Raw genomic sequence first — 18079 nt, forward strand, 5'->3', positions numbered from 1 at the left:
TGCTTTAAAGACTCATTAATGGGCTTACTTAAGAAAGAGCGTCATAACATTTACTGTAGCAGCAGAAAAGATTAAGTAGTCGGGACCGGAGCGTGATACTTGCATCGTAGTTACAGAAGTGCAAGTATCACGAGCGAAACAGCATGGTCCCGAAGGGCGCCGCAGAGGCCACGAGAGAAAGCACCACATTCCTAACACCATTGCGATTTATCGGCGTCCCAAGCTTATTTTGCGACAGCAATACTTTATCTCAAGCAAATTGTATTATGCGTAGAGGGTTCTCGCATGCTGTGACAAAATTCCATTGGTTTTCCGCTATGGCTGCAATCACGAGCGCTGCCGGTAAGACCGTGTTTCAAATGAGACTGTTCGAGGTTTTCCTGGGCCCACAAATATAGTACACGTGTATGCGTGCGACGAGATGGGTGTAAAGGTGCACATTCTCTTGGCTCTCAGACGAAAATGATATTACCAGCAGCAGAAGTTTTGCAGCTGGAATTATAGCTTAGGTGAACTAAACAGAATGTCGTGAACAAAAGGAAACGATTATACTTTAATTTGCAACCAGTGTTCCTCTCGGTATGAAGTCTGCACTACGTTTGTATTATAACTTCGTTTGTGTGAGAAACCAGCCCTTTATTGCACGTTTAAAGGAGCGAGAAAGGAACAGAACGACTGTACAACGTTTATGGACATGGAAGTGCGGCGGCATTTTCTTGTGATTTGGCATCGGGTTTATTGTAAAATAACACGTTCTCCTTACTCAGTAGTGTAGGCCTCACATATTTGAGAACCCGACAGAAGGCTTTTTTCTTGGGTACATGTTGGTTCAGTTTTACCACTTTTACCAGTTAGAGGGTTTAATATTCTCAACGTGAAACCAAATAAGTAGGAAATATTTTTAAACCAGGTGGCGCCTGTCCGTGATTTTACTGAGCATTAGGGGGCAAGTGGTTGTACTAAGGAGATTGGCCGATTGACTTCGTGATTCCCGCCATTATGTGCCCCCTTTTCACGGCGCTACTACAAGGCCACCTGCTCGCTGCACTCGTGGCAGTTGCTGCCGTTGAACTGTCCTATGCACGCTGCGTAGGCCATGGCGTAGGGAATGTACGTCTGGTCCTGAACACCAGTGAAGAGGTGTGCCCATGGTCCCTTGGCGTAGACGGCCACGTCCTCACCACCATGAGGAGCAAGCTTCACGGGAAAAGCCGCTTGCTGCCGAAAGAAAATGTCCGCTGCAGCGAAGGAAATTGCGTCGCAGTTAGGCAAAAAGTAGACAGTCACTTGAGCAACGCTAAAGAGGGTTTCAGGCGAAAGCATGCTCACTCACGAGACATTCATTACATTGCTTTACATTTTCATTCTAATGCGTAGTGACTGCCCGTTACTTGTTTTCTTCCTGCAAACGTCGTGGATTTGAGTTGCTTAATTAACTCTAGCTTAATTGAATTGACCTTAATTCACGTCACTTTACTTGACTCCAAAGGTAGCTGGTTCGGCTTTCGACCTCCACGATGTCAATTGGAATCCAACTTGGATTCGGTTCGCCGATATCTCCAAGTTGTTTGGACTCCCACCAAAGGTCGTGTGTATGGGTGCCTTAATAAACGTAAGTTAATATATTGTGTTTTAATTAAGTTTGCCTTAATTAACCCCAGAGGTCATGGGTTCGACTCCAACTAAAGTTCGGTGGTTCGAAAGCCTTAATTAACTTCGTATTGATTAACATGAAAGGTCGTGGGTTCAAATACCACCAATGGTCATGGGTTCGAGTGCCTTCTAACTATATCTTAATTAACCGTACAATAATTAATTTAATTAATACCAGAAGTCATGGTGGCACTTCACGCTCTCTTATAAGCGAGATGATTGCCTAATTCACCCTAATTAACACTAAAGATCGTGGCTTCTGCTGCCGACAAAGACGGTAAGTCTGAATTAAATTCGCCCTAATTAATACCACAGACAGGGGGCTCGACTACCATAAAAGGTCCAGGGTTCAACGCCCCATGAATTTTGGTTCCATAACGCCAGACGGCGCGCCGCCGGACATCACATGTTTCGTCCCATGAGCTGTCTAAGGCGTTCGCCTTAACAACTAATATTTGTTCAAATGAAAGAATATAAAAGCATTGAGCGTCGAACTACACTTCTCGTGGAAATAAGCAAGGGAAACATCTGGTACACGTTAGGCAACTTACTTGTGTTTTTTAATGTCACATTCACAAGTGGTCTATACCCTCCTGGTCCAACGCCGTAGGAAAGCACGGTGTAATTAACCGGGCTGTCGTTCTCTGTCTTTCCAGCAAAACCTGTTTTTTCAAAGTAAAGAAGGATCACCATGTAGTTATCGTAAAAATAAAGCGTAGGTGGGCAAACAATAGTCGGTTTGAAATTTCTTAAAAAGAACGATTACTGAAATTAGCGCCAAAAAGACAAAGGCCACTTTCGGCAATGCCGTATTAGCAGCAATTGACGTAAGAAATTGTATGACGACTGTGAGAAGGAGTATATAATGATAATATCATGAAATATGCCATTTACCGCATATCTAATTATGTAGTGGAATTGATACCAGTCAATCTTGAAGTGGAGCCCACTTAGTAGGCTGAACACATTAGCGCCAGTTACGAGATAATATAAAGGCATACTGTCAAAGTATGAATGGATCGTTGTGTAATTAAAGTTATTTTGTAATTTTAAAATTACGTAACAGTAATTATCACCCATGTTCGTGTAACTGACAGTGTTAGCCATCTGCTTTAAAAATCTGAAAGTTCACTGGCTTTTTTTATAAAAGTGTAGTTGACAGTTCAAGCAAAACATATGGGATCACTATTGATTGGGATAGAAGCTAATCTTCGCCAAAATTTGGTCATAACACAGCGGCCATACTATCAATAAGTGTTTTAGTTGTCTTAAATCGAATTGATTTTTCTAGAGCTCCAGATAATACGCAGAACAGTACGGGTTTTGAATGGCTAACTTGATACACAAAATTTTCTTCTGTATTAGCCTAAATCAATGCCAAGGAAGTTATGCGATCGCTACTCTATTGTACTAGTGTGTCACCCACCTACCATATTGTATTTCTATATTGATATTTAGGGATATCATTACAATTTCAATAATTCTTCGCTTGTTCAAGTTGCATTCAAAACGCTAGGTGGCCTTTGTATTAAGACGACAAATATTCTAAGATATCGGCAAGCTGCTTTTTGCGACCTTAGAGTAGTCCTGATAAAACGCTTCATTTAATTTATTCCTTGCAGTATTTTTTATATACTAAGGCCACACAGTCTCTCTTTGAGTTATAGTAAACGTTCCACAGTTATGATGCTTAATGCTTTCTGGCTGTTTTGCTATTCTATGGAACTTTAGCTGCCTGCTCTTTAATGTAGAAAGCTGTTGCTACAATTTTACACTTTATGTCGAAGCATTTAGTAGTTCTGCGTCATTTTGCCATGCTGTCCGGATGAATATGAGAAAGGGTAGATTTCCCCACTCTTATTGTTGAATTACAGAAGGGTGTTCTGGTTTCACGTTCATTCGTTTTCAGAGTCCAAATTATGTTTTCAAGCATGCACATAGAGAAATTTGTGTCGTTTGGCGACTTTCCAATTCGTTATGTTCTTGAATGTGGTAAAAGGTCATCCAAGCACTTACTCACGAGTCACTAATCCAATCAAGGATCCTCAAGCCTACCTTGTCATCAAATCTTTCAGAAATCTGAATTTCCATGGCAGTCACTAAGCAACTTAGCCCTTTCGACACATCGATATTTGAATTATAGCTGGAGCCACAATTAGGGGTGATTTAGTGGTCAAATACTGTGCCAAAGAGGCCCTTTCCCGTTCGGGTTGGCGATTGCTTGTTCAGGAGATCATGTCTGCAATGATGAACCTGTGGTTTAGTATTATGTTGAATTCCAATGGTAGATCGCGAGCGCTCGGCCGGATCACGAACGGAGCGCGTCACTCCGACTGAGATCGCTCTCATCTGCTCACACCATATCTGCGAAGGGAATGCGTGCGCTCCCGCGGGAGCACTTAGTACAGGAAAATCAAGTGAGAGGGCGCTATAACAGAGAAAGGAACAAGCGCTTGGAAGCGCAACCCACCACCCCATTTCACTGTCCGTGTCAGAAAAATCATCACTCGACTTGGAAATCGTACTGTCTGAGTCGGAGCTGTCTAGGAGCGCAAACAAAATCGCACGGCGCGAAGCGGCGTCCACGTTTCCCATGGCGTCCATAGCTGCCCGCGACCGGAAACAGGCGACCGTGACAGTAAGCAGAGGCGGGCGAAGGAAATACGTCACGAGGACTTCCGGTTAAATCTGCCGATTTCGGCGGAGCAAACATTTTTGCTCCACGGAGCAATCCGGGATCGGCGGCTGGTGCCAATCTGCCACTGGAACACACAGCTCACGCTCCCATTCTGCCATTGGAATAGGATTGCTCCATACAGAGCAGAAAAACTTGATCTGGATCTGCCATTGGAATTCAACATTAGAGTGGAGAATGGGTGGCAATAGACCATACTTCTGCACGACGACGGCTGAGGAGAATGTGGCGTGGCGAGACTAAAATTAGCGTCGGCGGACGCCGAAAAGGGTTAATTCCAGATCTAGCGGAGACGCAATAGTCAGTCAGCGGACATACGGTATACTTATGACCGATAAGCTAAAGCAGAAGAAATTCTTAGAAACGTTGCTATATACCCAAGATGTTCGTTCCTCGTGGTGGATGGCCTGCAATGTTTAAGGTGTGAGAATGATCTGCCGTAACGACGATAAGTGTTTCATTTTCAGGAAGCGTTTCTGATACCGCCCCAACCACTCCTTCAAACTCCACGGTCTCCTGCAGGGCGAGCTGGGCGAGGTTAACGTGATGAGCGTGGTCGATGCGTCCACCTACAAGAAAACCGGAGTTAGAAACAAACGCAACAAGCTAACAATACCCGCTCTATAAAGCAGTGTCCACTATGGGCGCTTTGAAATACTATTTCATGTCTACCTTTTGCTTTTTTGTATCGTATATGGTTTGGTAATGTAATCTTGGTTTTCTTCAGTATTTGTTAAGGCTTTAAAATTTAGGACGGTACATTTCGTTGGCGCTAGCTCAACAAGACTGCCAAAAACAGTTAACTTACACAACCAGCTCAGCACATTTGTAACGCTAGGCATTCACTGCATGCAAAGATAACGACGCAACTGCGCACTTCATGATGTGCAGTGTGTGCTAGATGAACTCCAGTGAACGAACTGATTTTATTATATTCAGCTGCGACTCCCAGGTGCTCTGCGCAGTCAAAGTGAGTATCACACGCAGCAACCCGAACATCTTGAATACAACGATGCGAAATCACCAACCGCAGCTGCAGCTGTCGATAACACAGCTCCAAATGGCGCTAAGAACAGGCTCATAAGTTAGTTTAATATCGGGCAAATCCGGAGCGAGATTCCTTGTTTAATTACGACGCGTAATATAATATTTTATGGGGCTGCTGATGCGCATGCACCATTTTATGATACTTCAGGATGCAATCAGTTACTGCAGTTTCTTTATGAACGATTTACGGGTCAAACTAGTTGCTAGTCTGACACTGGGCAAGATTCATTTGCTTAATTACGATTCTTGCATGCATATATCATTGTAAAATACTTTAGAATTGTTTTTAATCATTAAGTTTTATTTTCTCCGCATATTTTGTAAAAACACACCATGCCCCTTTGAAAGGTATGTCGGCCAGTGCCGAAGTCAGTGCATTGCGCAACAAAACTCAATACATGATGGTCAATTCAGTTCAATTTACATTACATATAAAGTCACACAGCTATGTTCCTCTGAACGTCATCTATACTGTCTCTTCCAATAAAACAGGCGCCGATAAGCTATGCAGACATCCATGGACGTACTCTCCAGCTACTGACAATACGGTGTATTGTAAGAGATGAAGGAAGCCTTGCTTATGTCCATTAGCATTTATTTCCAATAGACTGTGAGGCCCTTCGACTTACGCAAATGTTCTCGCTTGGCACCTTTGTACACAAGTTGGACATTTCTCGGCCGCTTTAAAATCAGTGCGGCTACATTCGCATATCTCCTATTTTCAACAAAATACAATAAAAGAGCATGTCCCATATTTTTCTAAACAAGTGTTTTCATGTCCGTTCTGCCGCATCAGACGTTGACCATTCCACACATTACACGTAGGCGTCTTCAGAAAACACATTTGATCTGGTCTGTCTTGACACGCTTGCAAATAATGATGTTCCTTGCAATCTGACCCGCCAATCCTAACAGTGTTTGCTCAACTGCAGCACAGCCATCGTAGCGTGGTACCTGCCGCATTTTTGGCGACACATGGCTAGTTCTACTCATTTAGCTTGGTGGTACCTTTTAGCACTGAAATTTCTGCACTGGTGACGCCGATCATGACCCTGTAGTTTTTCAGTATCTTCGATCGAATTTTACCATTATTGCTGTTGTTGTTGCAAACACAAAATAACCAATCATAAACGGATGTACAGAAAAGCAACTGCTTCCTCAGTATTCGATGGTAGGCCTCTTTTGCTTACGTTGTTAATGTTTGGCGCAAACTTGACTCTGTAAGTTTTAACCCTCAGACATCTCTGTCCAGTGTACCAGATGACAACTTCTGCGTTTCTCAGTTTTCAAGTTAACGGGATATGACATTTCGTTTGAGTCATTTCCTGTTGCACTTTCCTTACTAAAATTCAATTGACTTTTTCACGATTATACTTCCATCAAAATTGAATGAACCATTTAATGCGTCAGCTTTCCTAGGGTAATTCCTGCACTTTCTGCGGCTAAGTATGTTTGTATCTATAAAAGCACTAGTAGAGTGAGCACGTAGGAGCTATGGCTTCAATATGGTGGTGTGAGTCTCTAAATCGCTTGTCACCCGATTAAGCAGCAAAACGCCGCTTGATGACACGGTTCCTTGCTCGTGATAATTCAAAAATGGACTTCGGTATAATTGATACGAACATTGGGTACACCCTGTCGATCCCTGCGTGGGAGACGCCCACTGCGTGCTGATGTGCATCCCACAGGACGTTTTTTAAAATTTTTTCCAATCAAATGGGGTTTGGCAAGCAACCAGGGGCGTTGCCAGGGAGGAGCCTCCCTGGCAATTGCCCCCCCCCCCTCCCCCGACATATTTTCGTGATGTCATGCACCGCCGATTCAAACAACCCGCGGCGCCGGAAATCATTCTGGATTTAGTTTAGAATGCTTCTTTTGCGCTCGAACAGACATTTGGGCTCGAATATTGCAAACTCGGGATGGATTTCGCGGCGACTCCCATACACAAGGAGTCAAATAACGCAAGGAACCTCATCCAAGCCCAAAGGTTCACGAGCGTTTGAGCGGGCTCTTCGCAGCACCTAGCGGAGGCCTCGGAATCTACACCGCATGGATTTCAATTCTTAAACTTTATGGGCATAAAGTTCTCATCCACTTCTTTTCCAGGATTTCCAGGATTTAGATTTTCAATTCCATAATTTTGTGGGTTCAATGTTGTTTTAAACATTTCACTCCAAAGGTGCATTGATTTTTCTATAGTCGTACATCGCATCATACAACGGGACAAGCCAAATCAACACACTAGCAGACAAGCTTACAAAGCACTTAGCGAGGTCCGATGAGACGAAGCGTTTTGGTGGTTCATTTGTGCCGTCATGCCTTAGAAAGGAAGATATCTTTTTTTTCGCCTGCGCCAAAGCAACCATGGCAAGACATTAAAATCAGCAAAGGTAACTACGTTGTTATTCATTTTGCCCACTTTGACTGTTACTTGGGAAACTTTCTTGAGCCTCTTCAATTTTCTTGTTCTCGCTACCCGCTGGCTGCCAGAGCCAGCTTGCGTTTTTCTCGTGTTGACCAACCACTTGGGTGTGCACGCGACGCACTTGGGTGCGCGTTGGTTTTTCTCTGGCTGAGAGGATTTGAGCCTGGCAGAGTTGTGGACGTTTTCTGGCTAGCAGACGAGAAAAAGAAACAATGGTTGTTCGCTGCCGTCACTGTGAGGCCTCGACGGATTGTAACGTGTTCGCTTGAGCGCAACCTCTCCGGAAAGTCTTGTCTCGTCGGTGTAGGGTACCGAGCGGTACGCGTATGGTTATCTGTAGGCCAAGCGTCTCACGTTTTCATCAGCATTCCTTCGGCAGCCACATTAGGTTCCCATAGTAGGCATTCGATTGTGGCCAACATGCTTTGCTTGGTGTTTTCTTTTTTTTTCATTTTGATGGCCGTGCGCCACAATATAAAAAAAAAGAAAGATTGTTGCGTCGCAGCGAATTGTCGCATGGGGAAACTTCGATTCAGTTAATTCTTTTTTACGGAGAGTAATCGGTCACGGTATGCTTCAGTTAATGGATACTCTTAATATATTATTCCGGTAGCAATTACATGGACACTCCATGCAGGCGCATTCCTGCCGTCGCCTTCATGTTCCGTATAAAGTCCAAGGGCGATAAAATCGTGACCGCGCGCTGTATCTGCGCGGGAAGCCATAGGGGGATGCGGGGTGGCCTGGGTGAGCCGACGATGCTGGCTCAATCTTGTGTGCGCAAGGAAGAAAAGTGGGGAGGAAGCGCGCCGCCTTCCGTAGCGCGCGATACGTTAGGGGGAGTGAATGTGTGGGGGGAGGGCGAGCCTTAGAACTATGTGGTCTGTGAATGTTTGATTGCGCAACATCTTTATTTGCCTTGTTTGACGCATTATATGCGGGGACTTTTTCTTAGATACGTAGGTTTACTGGAGACATATATGTTAGTTAAATATCTTGTTGCGAGGTTTTGTGTATACGCACAGTGAACTTTGTTACCAGTGACACTTTCTTGCCCTTTATCAAGCTGTATCTTCGCATCTGTATATTCCATTGTATCTTCGCATTTCTAATGTATGGGGCGAGTCAAATGAAAATAAGCCTACCCACCTGGCGTAATAAGGTTTCGGTTCATCTTGTGCGAGGCATGCGCGTAGCACACAGACATCTCTCATGTACAAAAGTGACACGCAGGTGTGAAGATAAATGTTATTGAATGCTCTCATACACTGGGTAGAACATGGTTGCGTGACATAATGGACATTCCGAAAGTTGTACAGCGTGGTGTCGTGAGGTTTTTGACAGCTGAAGATGTTTCCCAACAAGAGATTATTCGCTGTGTCGCTGGCGTGTACGTTGGACATTGCATTTCTTTGGCCGCTGTGAAGCGTTGGAGCAAACGGTTCAAAGAGGGACGCGAAAGTTGGAAGGACCATCCAAGACCGGGCCAAAGTCTCCGTACACTCAACCTGAGTACAAGTGCAATGGTTGATTATCTCATTATACGGGAATCGACGATAAGCATCGATGGACTGTCAGCGTGCGAAATTTAGTTCACACCATTATTGTGGGCTCTTTTGCCAAAATGCCAAGGTTATAGAAATCACCGCCAGAAGACGGAGAGGTTCGGTGCTGCCTTGACTCATTTGCTCCGGTATCACAATGAGGGTGACGACTTCTTGTCTGCAACTGTCACCGGGAACGCATCATGGTGCCACAACTACGAACCTGAAACACGACGACAAGGCTTGCAGTGGAAACATTCCAATTTATCGCCCCCAAAGAAAGCAAAGGCCCTTATTTCCACCAAGAGGTGTTGTTGACTCTTTTTTCGATCGTCAGGGGCCATTACTGATCAACTTTGTTAAACCTGGAGAGACTATCAATCATTTCCTACAGTGTGAAACGTCAGAACGGCTGCGTGTCTTAATCCTGAACAAACCACGTGGAAAATAGATGAATCGGGGCATCTTGCTTCACGACAGCGCCTGTCCCCAGGTCGCTGATGTGGTTAACACTAAGCTGGCAAACATGAAGTGGGAAACGCTGAACATCCGGCATACAGCCCAGATTTGTAGCCTTACGGCTTCCACATTTTGGGGCAATTCAATAAACAGCTCAAGGGAACAAGGTTCGTGTCGGACGATGAGGTGAAATAGTCAGTTACCGACTCTTTGAAGCAGCAACCCAAGAAGCTTCATGAGACAGCAATCGCGCGACTCGTTAGTGGGACAAGTGTCTGAATGCTGATGGAGACTGCTTTCAAATAAAGATTGCTGTTTGTCGTATATTCACATTGGCTCACTTTCATTTGACTCGCCCTCGTATATTTTACAGCAATCCCGTCTTCCAGATGGCTTGTCTGTTGCGACTATAATGCCAGTGCTATTACTCACAATACACAACCGGTGACAGCTGCTTCTGCGCAATACATTGCAACAAAGGACAGCGTCATTCAGATTTTGCCCTTTCCGTTGTATATGTATAAATATGCAAATAAGGTTCCTGAATGACAACGTTTCATTAAAATATGCGTCGTCAACTTGTTCATTTCATGGCCTTTACATTTTTCATTTTTTTTCTTTAACGTGCCAAAACCACTTTCTTATTATGAGGGACGCCATAGTAGGTTTCTCCTAAAATTTCGACCACCTGGGCTTCCTTAACGTGCACCTAAATCTAAGTACACTGGTGTGCTCGTATTTCACCCCCGTCAAAATGTGGTCGCTGTAGCCGGGGTTCAATCCCGCCACCTCTTACTTAGCAGCGCAACACCATAACCACTAAGCAACCACGGTGGTACTTTTTTTATATCAGCGGCATGGACTGCTTTCCTGGTTTCTAACTGATATGGTTTTAAACTTGGAGTGATATTTTCTTTAGAACTGAGGTTGAATAGCGCGAATAAAACAAGGACACGATGAAACAAATACCACAGACAAGCGCTGAATGCCAGCTGGAAGTTTATTTGAAATTCGCTTGCTGTTTTTACCCTTTTCAGCCTTTCTATACCTTTTGTGCAACGGGAAAGTGTTTCAATGAAAGAACTCGTCAGCACAGCAGTAACCTAAACAATGGCTATGAGAGTCATTTGGCAGGATATTGTAATCAGCGTCACTGGAATCCCATATTTGAAAAAAAAACGAAATTCTAAGGGAAAGGAAAAGGTGAGAGAAAAATTCAAATAATAGAGGCTTATTACATTAGAAAGGAAGGAGATAAATGTGTAAGGGCCCCTCTCTTGCTTTGTCGGGAAAAAATAGCTTTTTTGCATTAAAAATTATGGTGGTGCTGATTTGCAGATGTGTTTATTTGCGACTGGTGTACGCATGCCTATGCTGAGAAAGGTATAAAATGGCTGGAGAATTTTCAATAAACTTCCAGTTGGCCACTTCTGGTGGTCAGCGCTTGTCTGTAGCATTTTTTTCCTCGTGTCCATGTTTTATTCACGCTGGTCAATCTCAGTTCTTAATATGAACCAACTAGCGCTCATCAAGATCTTAATGACATTTTATTTACATTTAAATAGTCCATAAGCATGGAACCATTGATATAAGTTATTGTGGGTACAATTTGTGGGATATGCATATTTTACTTGTCTTGACAGCGCGTAGCGTTCAAGAATTCGTTTGCAGCCTCTTTGGCAATGGCAGTCCAGTTATTCATGAGTTTGATCCCTCGACAAATTCTATGAGGAGGAGGTTGGGCTGTCATGAGACTCCTCTATCGGCCGCCCCCCCCACCCCCTTGCCACGAAAAAGATGTCTGGCTACGCCACTGCAAGCAACATAAAGGTAGGCTTTCTTCTGGGAACTTGTTGATATCGCTCGGGGCACGGTGCGAAAATAGTGGCTCTGTCTGAAATCATAAGCTGACGATTTCCTTTCGCTCTCAGGAAATAAGCATGTATTCATTCCGTTACTTTTTGTAAATAAGTGCAGACATCACAATTTAACTGCCAAGCTACAAAAAGTTTGTTCCTTAGAAATAACCTTCCAGAACACGTCACATTTTATACTAACGAATGCGCAAAAACGCCTTTTGCGAAGTTTAGATATTCTCCATCAAATATGAACAAACATCACCTCCCGACAGCCTATCGATCGCAGCCATGCAAACGGCATGCATGCAAAGATTATACCCAACTGTCTCAAGGAACCATGGATGGAACAACTTTATTCTGAATCCGGCAAATTTGACGACCCGGGCTCAGGTCTCCCATGAGGGGACTTCGAGGCCTTGCCTCGTCGCCGCCTCTCGGGCTTGCTGGACAGCCCACTCTTCTGTCTTGAGGTTGGAGCTGCGCAGAGTGGCGGCCCACTTCGACGCAAGAGCCTCCGGAGCTACTGCCATTGTAGCTGATGTAACCCGACACTCCCACAACATGTGTGACAGCGTCGCTCTAGTTTCCTGACATAATTTGCAAAGAGCAGAATGTACAGAATAAGCTAGAGAGAAAAGAAGCGCACCCTCGGCTGCACCTTGTTTCTGCACATCATCTCCGGCAGCAGTCTCGAAAAAAATAAATGAAGGTGCTTTACTTCCAATCGCAAGCAAAAAATATGTATTTTATGCGCGACCAGTGGAAGGCACTATGCATGACAGCTCGATGAAATACATGTTCCAGAACAAGTCAGCAGCCATTCGTACTCTTCGTTCGTTCGTTCGTACTTGGCAGTGTTTAGTGTTGTGCAGAGACTTGTCTGGAATTGTGTAGAAGACAACGTGAAATTTCAAGCCCCAAAATGGCCCTTTGTTTGTTGGTATTAATTTATTGTGTTCTTGAGGAAAACACGTGATAATGCATTATATTATCACGTACGAGTTTGTACCGCTGTAGACTCAAGGACGTTGGGAGGGAAAGAGGAGGTTGAAGTGTGTCGAAGCTCGGTAAATGATGTTGCCCTGGCCACTGAGCTACAACCTTGCAAATAAATATATTGTAAGCACATATATTTTCTCCCCGTCACATTTTGGTGGACGCGCGGGCTAATCTCTCCTCAAGCCGGCCATGGATCTTCGCAGCGGCCGTCACATCGCTTCCGCTGGTATGGCTACTGACGCTGCCTCCGCCGCTCAGACACCAGCGGAAGTGGTGCTAACCCAGTGATGTCACCCGGGAATCTTCATCGGCCCTCGGAAGGCCGACGTCGAAGACTGGCTGACGTCGTATAAGCGCATCGGTAAGCAAGTAACAAGTGGCATTCCACACTTTTGCTGGCCAACGAGGTATTTTACTTGGGAGGAACCGCAAAGACATGGTTCGAGACGGATGAAGCCGTCATAACAAGCTGGGACTCCTGCAAGGAAAAGCTGCGCGATCTTTTCAGAAGACCTGTGGGACGTCAAATCGAGACCAAGGAAGAGCTACCGTCTCGTGCCCAGAAATCAACCCAATCGTACGTCGCGTATATTGAGGATGTTCTGGTCCTCTGCCGTAATGCGGACGCGGACATGCTGGAGGCCGATAAGGTTGGACAGGTCTTGAAAGGTACCGCGGATGATGCGTTCAACCTCCTGCTTTGCAGAAACTACTCAATGGTTGAGTCCATCATTAAGAAATGCCGGAATTTTGAGCAAACGAAGAGCAAGAGCATCGTACAACGCTTCGACCGACTTCCAAATACGGCTGCCACTTCCTCCTGCAACGAACCTCCGGCGTCACATAACGACCCTCTGACGTCATATCCACGTACAACACCAAGCTTGACAGAGGTCATCCGTGGCGAACTTGAGGATATGGCTCCAAGTTCTGACTGTCCCAAAACGCATGACAGCATGAGCATCTCGCTCATTCACACTGTTGTCCACCAAGAAATTGCAAACATGGACATACATTCTGCCGTCCGCCCACGTCCCGCTCCTACCGCTCCAGTCATTGCCTCTGCTGCACCTCGACAGTCGTTCCGGAATCGATATCAAAACCCCTGTGAGTTGCGAGCACCGGATGACAGGCCAATCTGCTTTGCTTGCTCCCGTGTCGGTCGCATCTCCAGCCACTGCCGTAGTAGTCGCTGTTACTCCGGGTCTCGACCATATGCTGATCGTGGCTTCGACCGATACCCTCGGCCTCTGTCGTCCCTCTCTGAACCCTACTACGCCAGCCTTCCCTCTCGGGGAAGCGCCACTAGCCGCTGGCCCTCGCCGAAACGCCGTCATTCCCGTTCGCATACACCTCGACGTCCCTCGTCCCCGTCCTACGCGAGCCGCTTCTAGGAAAACTAAGCATGTAGCCCCAGAGGTGAGGCTGCATTGCCAACTCGGACTGCAAAGCCCCTGCTGATCACTGCTGCTCGACCGAACCTTGTTGAAATTTTCGTTGATGACATACCCGTCCAAGCCCTCATCGATACCGGCGCTCAGGTGTCGGTTAGGCGATCATATCTTTGTAGCCGTCTCCGTAAAGTCCTGACACCTGCCGAGTCGCTAGCCGTCCGAGTAGTAATGGCAGTACAACAGCCGTCACGGGAATGTGCACTGCCCGTGTTACCATTGCGGGCACTCCAGTGTTAGTCCTGTTCGCTGTATTGGCCGAGTGTTCCCACAAAATTATTCTTAGAATCGACTTTCTTATGGCCCATTCAGCACTTATTGACTGTGCAACCAGCACCCTTCGCCTTGAACGGCCGCATTGCTCTGCCGACCCGACCGACGACCTCAAGTCCAGACTTCGTTCTCCTGAATTTGTTCGATTGCAACCTGATGCTCCGACTTACGTCCTCATGTCGCCTTCTCCACCACTTCGAAGTGGTCCTTACGTGGTGTCCCCACTTTGCGCCGCCCTCCTGGCACGTCAAATAACACTACCAATCTCAATTGTAACTCTTGTCAACAATCGAGCATGGCTTACTCTTCTGAACTTTGGTTCGCCTCTGCAAGTGCTTTCTGAGGGTGTATCTCTCGCTGTGCTGTCCCCTTTGGAAGACTGTGGTGTAGCTGCTCTTACACCTGAACCACGATTCGACAGTGTTGCAGCTTCTGCCTCTCCTTCTTGACGCGAGGACAAGTTTACGCAAATGATAGCTACTGGGCCCGTATTCTACCTGGGCCCGTATTCTGAAACGTTCGCCTTCCGCGAAACTATACCCTTGGCCGCGCCTCCACCAACGATGCGCGCTGATCGGCCGTTTCAGCAAAACCGCAAAATAAACAGCGTCATCTAGTAGTTCCGGCCTACTTCGCTTTACCGTCATGGTGTCGATGGGTGTTCTCGACATATATTGTATAAACGAACAGGTCTTTTGACGTCGTTTGGCGTTCGATTGGTGGTGGAGTGTAGCAGAGATAAGGTAAGTGGTAGTTTATGGTAGCCTTTGTGGTGGGGTCTTACAAGCGTTGTTTCGCGACATTTGTTGATTCATTTAAAGCAAAACATTTCACACTTGCTCATTCAATTTATTTTACCTAAAGCGGCCGTAACCAACCGTAGTCAGTGGGGAGAAACCGTACTGCGGCCACTACACTCGAAAACAACACACCCGCACCGCTCTGCCCTCTCACGGTGCGCTCTCTCATGCGACCTAAAGTGGTCAACAGCGCCTGTTGATATTCCACGCTGACGCCACGAGTAAGCAGTGGTTTGAGTTATTGAACGTGACTATCGCGGCGGTGAAACTATCGCGCAAGGCGAACGTTTCCGAATACGGCCCCTGCCGAGTCACCTGCCGTCCGAGTAGCTAATGGCAGTACAACAGCCGTGACGGGAATGTGCGCCGCCCGAGTTACCATTGCCGGCAGTCCAGTCTTAGTCTGTTTGCTGTACTGGCCGAGTGTCCCCACGAAGTTATTCTCGGAAGCGACTTTCTCACGGCCCATTCAGCACTTATTGACTGTGCGGCCCCTTCGCCGTATTCTGATGTCCTATGAAGACATGTTTGATTTTGGCAATCCCACGCTAGGTCGAACCCGTGTCATCACACATCCAATCCACGCTGGTGACACTCCTCCTATACACCGGAGACCCTACAGTGTGTCTGCGGCTGAGCGCCAGGTGATCCAAACGGTTGTGGACAAAATGCTCTCCAAAGATATTATCGAGCCTTCCTGAAGTCCGTGAGCGTCACCTGCCGTTTTGGTTAAAAAGAGGGACAATACCTGGTGATATTGTATCGATTACGATCACCTTAATCAGATTACCAAAAAGTACGTGCATCCGCTACCGCGTATTGATGACGTGCGGGACTGTTTATACGGTTCCAGTTGCTTTTCATTGATTGATTTAAGCTCTGGCTGCTGGAAAATCGCAGTGGATGAACTAGATCGCGAAAAGACCGCCTTCGTCACCCCAGATGGTCTCGACCAATTTAAAGTGATGCGCTTAGGACTGTGTACTGTCCCTCCTACCTTCGACCGCATGAGTCACTCTCTTGTGCACAAATTCAAATGGACCACATGCCTCTGTTACTTTGACGACGTAATTGTTTTTTCGCCGACGTTTGAGAGCCACCTCCACCGACTCTCACCTATCCTTGCTGTTTTTCGACGAGCTGGCCTACAACTCAATTCTGCAAAACGCCATTTCGGCCACCGCCAAATTTGAGTACTTGGTCACTTCGTTGACTTTGCTGGTGTGCTGCCTGATCCTGATAAACTTCCTGCCGCTGGTGAGTTTGAACTTTCGCGTTCTTCTACGGATGTCCGAAGTTTTATAGGGCTGTGTTCCTATTTTCGGCGATTTTTCCAGAACTTTGCCGAAATTGCTGGTCCTCTTACTGACCTCTGAAAACATGACGCCACTTTCGTTGGGGACCCGACCAGGCTTCAGCATTTCCAACGCTTATCAGTCGCCTTATCAATCCATCCGTGTTGGGTCATTTTGATCCGAATGCCTACAAAGAAGTCCTCACTGACGCCAGCGGCCATAGCCTTGGCGCTATATTGACCCCACGACAGCTGGACACCAATCGGGTGATCGCGTATGCTAGCCCTCTTCTTTCAGCACCAGCGCGCAACTACTCCATTACAGAACGTGAATGCTCGGCCCTTGTTTGGTTCACTGCTAAGCTCCCACCTTGCCTGTTCGGTCGACACTTCACCGTCGTGACAGATCATCACACCGTATGTTGGCTATCCTCACTCAGAGACCTGACAGGCCGTCTTGGTCCCTGGGCTTTGCGCCTGTAAGAGTACACCTTTTGCGTGTCCTACAAATCTGGGCTGCTACATAAGGACGCCGAGAGGCTTTCGCGCCATCCTGTCGACCCACCGGATGGCACAGAAACCGGTACAGATACCTGCGTTTTGTCGATCTCCGACTTCCCACACATCGCCGACGAGCAGCGTCGTGACCCATATTGGCGGTCCATCATCGAACGCCTTACCTCGGAACAGGACGTTTCCCTCCATATTCGTTCGCCGGGACGGGACCTTAAACCGCCGCCATATGGATCCACATGGTGCTGAACTGCTTCTCACCGTTCCCTAGCATCTGCGCTCGGCAATTCTCTCGCAGTTGCACGACGTGCCCACCGCTGGTCATTTGGGTGTCTCCCGTATGAACGACCATGTGCGTAGGGGATTTTTCCGGCCTGGGCTATGTCGCTCTGTTCGAAGCTGCGGTACTGCTTGCGAACTTTGTCAACGCCACAAGAAGCCCCCATTGTATCCCACTGGGCACCTTCAACCTATAGATATCCCAAGTTAGCCATTTTTCCACGTCGGCCTAGGGTTCCTTGTCCCATTTCCAACTACAGCCTCCGGCAACAAGTGGGTGGCCGTCGCGACGAATTGTACCACGCGTTATGTCATATCACGGGCGCTACCTAGGAGCTGTGCAACTAATGTGGCTCATTTTCTTCTCCATGAAGTGATCCTACATCATGGTGCCCCAAGTTAGTTACTTACTGGTAGAGGCCGCTGTTTTCATTCTAAGGTTGTCGACGACCTTCTTCGCTCTTTCTCAATGTCCCACAAGTTCACAGTTCACAACGACTTACCACCCGCAGACCAACGGACTTACCGAGCGTCTCAACCGTGCGCTCACGGACATGCTCTCCATATACGTCCCTGAGGATCACCAGGATTGGGTTGTACCCTTCGTTGCGTTTGCATGCAATACATGCCATCACGACATTACTGGTTATTCGCCATTCTATCTACTTTATGGACTATCCAAAAGCCCCCTTACGACAGTCGTCGTCAGGACATTTATTTCATCCCTGGGTCAATTGTCCTGCTTTGGTTACCCTCCGGTCACGTCGGCCTTTGAGAAAAACTGCTGC

The 18079-nt window shown here is 46.6% G+C and overlaps 1 protein-coding gene across 3 annotated transcripts in view; it reads right to left on the minus strand.

Annotated features, from left to right (window-relative positions):
- Positions 1–526: 526 nt before the first annotated feature.
- LOC142590414 (alkaline phosphatase, tissue-nonspecific isozyme-like) overlaps positions 527–18079 on the minus strand; it is a 64639-nt gene continuing 47086 nt past the window's right edge. For all 3 annotated transcript variants that reach the window (XM_075702508.1, XM_075702507.1, XM_075702505.1), the window contains 3 exons: positions 4726–4917; positions 2205–2315; positions 527–1238 (listed from right to left, as the gene is read on the minus strand). In XM_075702508.1, coding sequence (XP_075558623.1) covers positions 1024–1238; positions 2205–2315; positions 4726–4917 — 518 coding nt within the window. In that variant the 3' untranslated portion in view covers positions 527–1023. The remainder of the gene's footprint in view (positions 1239–2204; positions 2316–4725; positions 4918–18079) is intronic.

Source organism: Dermacentor variabilis, chromosome 8, assembly GCF_050947875.1.
Source record: "Dermacentor variabilis isolate Ectoservices chromosome 8, ASM5094787v1, whole genome shotgun sequence".
Classification (NCBI taxonomy): Eukaryota; Metazoa; Arthropoda; class Arachnida; order Ixodida; family Ixodidae; genus Dermacentor; species Dermacentor variabilis.